Raw genomic sequence first — 7403 nt, forward strand, 5'->3', positions numbered from 1 at the left:
TTTTTTTATTTTTAATAAAATTTTAAAGATAAAAATAGAAATCTCTTAATTTATTTAATATAATGTTTTAATTTTACATTTTAGTAATTGTTCATCATAAATATACTACTTGAAATACAATAAATTTAGATTTTTTTAGTTTTTTACTAATTTTTCATGAATTTAAATTATACTTAAAAATTTGTTGTTGTTCAATATAATATTGTATATACAATATGAAATTTAAATTTTTAAAATTTATTTAAACAGATAACTGAACTAATTATTTGATATAATATATATTTATATTTTAGATCATTCTAATTATGTTAGTAAGAGTAAGAATTCTAGTACATGAATGCCACCCTTTATTAGAATGAATGAATGAATGATAGACAGAAAGAAAGATAGTTAGTTAGTTTGGGGAATTCTTTTTGTAGCTTAGTGAGGGGAATGTGAGTGAATCACCAATCACAAAGACGTCCACGTAAAACAGAGTTCAACACACGCGCGGGGATTGGCGCGTGGGGGAGGCACGGTGGGTATTCCCAAGAGATGGAGACGCATTCGTTCCATTCTTTCACTCGCAAATCGCAATTCTTCGCCTTTCGGGTGGCTCCGCTACCTTAGCTTGCCGCTGCCGCTGACGGAATTCAAAAACCACCTCTCTCTGCGCCTCCAATCCTCTAATTAATTCTTCGCTTCAGGTTAGATTTTCATTTCATGCAATTAATTCCTCTTTTCCAATGTTTGTTGCGCTCCAATTCGCAATTGATTCACTTTTCTTCTTTTCACCTATTCCCTTTAACTTTCATTTTCTTCTCCCTCTACCAACTCTCTATTGCTTATTAAACAGTTCATTGTTTATCAGTTTTTTTTTTAAGGTTAATTCAATAGATTTTTCAGCATCTTTTTCTTCGTAAGTTTCGTGCTTACTTACATGGAGAGAGGAAAATAAGTTTTTTTTTTTATTTTTTAAAAAAGCTTAACGCTGTTAATTAGTGTTTTTGTTTGTGATGTGAAGTAAAACCTTAGTTTGAGCACTTTGAGTTCTGAACCATGAGATTGTTATATGCTCAAACTACTATTGGATGTTTAGTTGTCAGAACATGATTCTTGTTGCACGATGATAGTCATGGCTTTTGTTTGTTTTAATTGGAAAAAAGGAGAAAAAACTCTCTTTAAAGGATCACCAAATTTCATCAAATTTGAACGTTCTCCTAAGACTTGGTTCAGCTCCCTTCCTTCTTCCAGTCTCTGTTGTAATACTGAGAAGAAGTAAATGCAGTAATTTGTATTTCATAGTTGATTGGGGGTGGCAATTTACCAAACCCACCACCCCCCCCCCCCCACAAAAAAAAAAAAAACAAAAACCAAACAAAAGATTTGCGTTGGGATAATTTTGAAAGAGAACTCATATGCGAATTTATGTGTGAACTGTGGCTTTATGCATAGCACTCATTGGTCCATTGGGTTTTGTGTTTCCACAACGGCGTTTGTGTTTATCGGGATAGCATATACTTGTGTCTGTGTGTGCTTTTCCTTTTCTTTTTTCTTTGTTTTTTATTTTATTTTTATTTTATTTTTTTATTTTTTGCTTAACCCAACTGCTCACTTTGACTTTTTTGTTTTCCTGGAAAACCTTAAACTGATGTTTTCTATATTGATTAATGGTAAACTGCATAATAGTAAACCTTAGGATAATTTTGAATATATTTGATTATGTATATTGCTTGATAAAAGAAAAAAAGGGCTGCGGCATGTGATGATTTCTGGACTAAATTGTGACGACTGATGAGTATACCTAATTGACTACGAAGTATTATTAGGCATTGCATATATATCTTGCATGCAGCTTTTGAGTTTTGGATCATAACAGCTATGATGATGGTTTAGGGTCTTTGTACATTATTTTCCTTCTATAAAGTTAAGACTTGTGATCAATAAGTTTTCATGCTGGAGACTGAAGAAGTTTTTGTCTTAATCAGCGTGAACATTGATGACAACTTGTCTAGTCTGGGCGTCAAGAACAGAAAGCAATTTGTGTAGTATTTTTCTGGTGAGCATTATAATCCGTTGGAAGACCTGAGGCCTGTGCTTACATTAGTTGACTGGGATAATTGACACTTTTATCTTTCAATTAACAATGTAGGAAAACAATGAAAGCACACCCTGCAAAGCAACTCAATAACATGGGGATGTCAGGAGCACTTCCTTCCTCGTTGGCCAGCCTTCCACCGTCTCTAGAAGATACATACTCCAAATTATCTGATTCACAGCCTGCTTTTGTGGAAAATGAGCTTACAACAAGACCTTTTACTCATTCAAGTTCTAGTGGAGTAGTTGGGCCTATGTTTTCTTCTTCTCCGGGATATTCAACCGATCTTCATCATTCATCCCTTTCACCTCATGATAAACAATCTAAAAATACTCATTTTTTGTCACCGACATTCGGTAACATTGCTTCGTTGCCATTACCTTATTCTTCAAATAATGGACCAATACCTTCGACCACACCAACACATTATTCCAAAGGAAACAGTGCTTCCTGGCATGCAGATTCCCTGAATAGCTTTCTTGATTTGCCCACTAGTACCCCCATTGACAGCAGTCAAGTAGAAAGCAGTGCCTGCAATATTATGGCATCTGAGGATTATTCTAAGCAAAATAATTGGCAGGAGTGGGCTGACCAGCTAATCAGTGACGATGACACTTTGACTTCTAATTGGAATGATATTCTTGTTGACAACATTCAAGATCTTGAACCAAAGGTTAGACTTTTTTATTCCTCAAATTTATATTAGCTTAACGGTTTTAGGAATGTATTGACTTCATTTTGTTGTTTTAGGTGGTGTTCCAGGTTCCAAAATCATCTTCACAATTTCCAGCAGCCCATCAACAACTACCTGCTTCATCTGGAGAAAATCATGTGGGTGCCACGCCATCTTCCTCAGCAAATTCTGCACCTGCCAAGCCCCGGATGCGATGGACACCCGAGCTTCATGAGGCCTTTGTCGATGCTGTCAATCAACTAGGTGGGAGTGAAAGTAAGTCCAGCCCTCTTTCTCTACTTTGCTAATTAAGGGCTTTGGTTTGTTCATTTTCTTGATCATTCTTTTTTCCCGTTTTCTTTTTGCAGGAGCTACTCCTAAGGGCGTGCTGAAACTCATGAAAGTTGAAGGACTAACTATATACCATGTTAAAAGCCACTTACAGGTATGTGCAATTTGCTTTATCTTTCTAAGTTTGTTTTGTTACATGTCTTTTAAGAAATTAATTGCTCTATGAAATGCAGAAATACAGGACAGCTAGATATAGACCAGAGTCATCTGAAGGTACATAAAATATGCATTGTATTAATATAACTATGTATATTTGTTAGGATGACTTTATCAAACTTTTTGCAAAATTTACTGGAAATTTGTTTGCTCTTGATCCAAAAGTTTTGAAATTCACATAAAATATGCTGAAGAAAAAGGAAGAAAAAGAATCACATTATATAAGAAGTTATTGGATGGGGTAAGAGTCTAAAGCGTTACATTGGTGTAAATGGCTCAACACTTTGTATAAAATGATTATATGTTTTAATTGATTCTCCTTCTATTCTTGGGTGTCAATTTTTCTCTTCCGTTTTATCCTTCTGTTTAAATGCAAGTTCCCACTGCATATTATCCTACAGTTTGCATAAATATGTTTTGAAGTTTCTAAAGGCAAACTATTAAACCATATCTATATGCTATCTTCCATTTCCATATATATATATATATATATGGAAATTGGGTGAAAATTCTAGGCTACATGAAGTAGATTTGAGTATCTTATTGAGCATTAACATGCATATAAATCCACTTTTCTATTTTATACTTTTATGCGAAAACCGAAAAGAAGTAGAGTTTTGATATTATATAACTACAAAAGTACTAGTATGTAGTTCTATTATTTCCTTAAAAAAATCAATTTTAGGTCAATCTTGTATATTGGTAATCTTGTGAAACCTTAGCTCTGTGAAATCTATTACTGATCATTGGTTTTTGCATTTGATAACCGGAAGTACTGTGTCTTAAGTCGCTTCCTTTGAAATCTGTAGCATTTTCTTTGTATATGTAGTTAGATAATGGGCTATTGGTTGACAGTTTACATTGTGTTCACAGGATCTTCTGAGAAAAAACTAGGTACCATTGAAGAGATGCCATCTTTAGATTTGAAGACGTAAGTTAATTATTTACTGCTATTTTAAGTACCTTTTGTTATGTAATATTTCTGTGTTTTTGTGACATTGAAGAGATGCCATCTCTAGATTTAAAAATGTAAGTTAATTATATGCCATCTCTAGATTTAAAAATGTAAGTTAATTATCTACTGCTATTTTAAGTAACTTCTGTTATGTAGTATTTCTGGGTTCTTGTGACTATTGATGCATCAATTAAAGCAATCTGATGTTGCTAATTAAAGCAATATCCATAGATTTTAAATATTAGGTCATTTTCCATGAACAGACACGATTTTTTTTTTTTCTGACTTCATCATTGTGTTGTACAGTGGTATTGAAATCACTGAAGCTCTGCGAATGCAGATGGAGGTTCAGAAGCGCTTGCACGAGCAGCTTGAGGTATGTGCTTCCTTTATTTGGGAATCTACAGTAGGATATGTTTGGTGAATTGTTACATGGCTAAGACATGTTTTAAGGAGTTTGTTTGCAAGCTTTATTTCTGTTGCAATACTATAGAATTTCATCATTTATAGCTAAGTGGAATTAGTGAGAATAACAGTTTAAGAGTTGCTAGTTTTGAAATGAACTTCAAGTGAGGTTTGTGAGCTTGTTGATAGGAAATTATAGCATAAAGAAAGGACCAACAATCACTGAATAGTTATAAATCCTCCAGAAGCTGCAAATAGTAAGGGGAAACAAAATACATCAGCTCATAAGAGCAACCCAGCCATTCCATAGAAGTTAAGGAGGAATTTATGTATTGGTAAAATTAGTTGAATTTCACCGTAAACAAATAACTGAACATATATAAACTCCAAGTCAAACAGACACATTCAGTAGTCTCTGATTAGTCTAAAATAGCTTACAAAATAGTTACGGAAGTATCTTACACTGCAAAAGGAGGTCAGCATCTCAGTTGTTTCTCTTTCCTTTTTACTGCTACTAACAATGCATGGGACATTTTTCAAGGCCTTTGAACTCCTCTTGATTCTTATATTCCGTTTTCCTTGATTTAAGAGTAACAAAATATCCTTACTATATTTAGCCATGTGGAATTTGGTAATCAGCAAATATGCCTATAGAATTTATGTTTTTGTTAAATCTGTTTGATGAACTGTCACGACTCTACACTTATTTCTCTTACATTTATAATGTCCTTTTTTGCCTTAGCTGATACAGTTTTCTCCCCCTTCTTTTTGCATCAGATTCAAAGAAATCTACAGTTACGTATAGAAGAACAAGGAAGGTATCTCCAGATGATGTTTGAGAAGCAATGCAAATCTGGTGGCATTGAACCATTCAAGGCATCATCATCTGCCATTGATAGTACATCTGGAGTGTCCTCTGATGCCATGAAAGATTCACCTGCCAAAAGTGAAATGGAAGCCATCCCAGTGGACCTTTGCAGTTCAGGGCCTCATCAAGCTAATGGCAATGCCACAGCTGAGAAAAAATCCCTGGAAGTGAGTGGGAAGCAAGATGCTCCCGAAGATCCTAAGCAACTTGCTTCTGAAAGTGAAGATAGTGGTCATCCCCCAAAGCGTCCGAGGACAGATGAGTGAGGCAATGTGATCTGTTGAATCAGCATTGAACTGAGAAAAGACGATACTGATTCATTAAAGATTCTATTTTAAGTAAGGAAGGCTAGTCTGATTGATATCTAGAGCTCCGTAACTTAACGAGATCTTCCTGTCCTGTTTTGTTCAATAAGGACTTGCATGTTTACTTTTAATTTAGCTGAAAAATGATAAAAAGTTTTGGTAATCCACATTTGATACCTTGGTCAGTGTGAGATTCTAGTGTACAGTTGAGATAAGTCTTACCACCCTCCTGTAGTCCAAACAGTCCAAATTTCTTGTACTATGTACAACAGCTCCAACTTGAACTCTTTCTTTATCTGGACGAAATAAAATTTAAAAGGAAAAAAAAAATGCCAAAAGGAGGCACAATTCTAGATTTAACGTTGCTCCCTTCTTATTGTTTAACTATGGAATTGGAGCATATTTTCTTGCAGTTTAGTTTTTGCGTTTCATTCTGTGATTTCTTTTATCAGAAATTTTGGCATTGTTTCACTAGTAATAGAAGGGAATACCTTTCAATTTTGGTGTAGAACCAAGCTGCAGTTCTACACATGTAGATTGTTGTTGTTGAGTGGAGAGGAGGACAAGTGCCCCCACCAGGGTACATATTTTGGCGTGATGCGCTAGGTCAGATAGAACATTCAGGTTAAAACTGTTCATACACGTGATGAAAGAAAGTGGCATGAATAATTAAAGTAAGGGATAAAGTATACTTTTTGTTCTTGAAATTTGACAAAGATTTTAAAAATATCCTTAAGTTTTATTTTGTTTTAATTTTATCTTAAAAATTTTCGATTTGCATCAAATATATCCTCGATGGCTAAATTTTCAAAAAATTTAAGACCAATCTAGACTGGTTGCGCAAAACGCTATGACTAGATTGGTTGTGCAGCGGTGGATGAATGGACCGTGGCTAATAGCTACAATGGTTGTGCTAGAACTGAGTAGCAAGAACGGCTAAATCGCAAGGTGAAAGAAGAGTCTTGGAAGAAAATAGAAGGGTAGGGTTTAGAATAACGAAGTGAAATGGTTTTTTCCTTCCATTTTCTCGCCTAAGTCGGACTGAAATATTTTTTGTGGGTCCCTTTTACTTTTTGGTACGGGAATTATTTTTCTTAGCGTTTTCTTTCTAAACCAAATTATTGAAATATGACATTTCTCTCCAATTTCTTTCCTTTCGCGTTTATTCTCCCCTGTCTTCCATCTAAACAAACACAGTGTAAGAGATAACATATGAATTCAATAATAACACATCAAAGTTAAAATATCAATTCAGCTCACATATAATACATGTAAATTCATTTGCATTTTTTTAAAGGAGTGATCAACGTCCTAGTTGATAGTCAGCCCACATTTGAGCAGCTATTTCATCCCTTAACATAGCTCCCAGCCTATAGTCTTCATCGTGTTCATGTCAAACTATTTCATCCTCTTCTAGATTATTATCTTGCATTTCTCGATCAACTTGAATTATGAGATGTGGATCAGGATCTACATCCATTAAAAAATTATGTAATACAAAACAAGCTAGAACAATTTCAGTCATAGTTTCAAAGTTATAATGTGGTTTAGTGCCACTTGTGATTATTGTAAATATTTTTTTCAAAACTCCAAATAACCTTTCGATAACATTT

The 7403-nt window shown here is 34.4% G+C and overlaps 1 protein-coding gene across 4 annotated transcripts; it reads left to right on the forward strand.

Moving 5' to 3' along the window:
* Positions 1-265: 265 nt before the first annotated feature.
* Positions 266-6150, forward strand: LOC112758771 (protein PHOSPHATE STARVATION RESPONSE 1). Of its 4 annotated transcripts, none has more exons than XM_025807514.3 (9): positions 271-686; positions 1968-2038; positions 2132-2750; positions 2840-3026; positions 3119-3195; positions 3275-3314; positions 4131-4188; positions 4519-4588; positions 5395-6150. In XM_025807514.3, exons 3-9 carry the CDS (start codon positions 2139-2141, stop codon positions 5749-5751), a joined length of 1401 nt encoding a protein of 466 aa, XP_025663299.1. In that variant the 5' UTR covers positions 271-686; positions 1968-2038; positions 2132-2138; the 3' UTR covers positions 5752-6150. The 4 variants fall into 4 exon arrangements, with proteins under 4 accessions (XP_072076246.1, XP_025663299.1, XP_025663298.1 ...); XM_025807512.3 differs by having other exon boundaries at positions 283-686; positions 2828-3026; XM_072220145.1 differs by lacking the exon at positions 1968-2038 and having other exon boundaries at positions 266-686.
* Positions 6151-7403: the final 1253 nt, after the last annotated feature.

Source organism: Arachis hypogaea, chromosome 16 (assembly GCF_003086295.3).
Source record: "Arachis hypogaea cultivar Tifrunner chromosome 16, arahy.Tifrunner.gnm2.J5K5, whole genome shotgun sequence".
Taxonomy (NCBI): domain Eukaryota; kingdom Viridiplantae; phylum Streptophyta; class Magnoliopsida; order Fabales; family Fabaceae; genus Arachis; species Arachis hypogaea.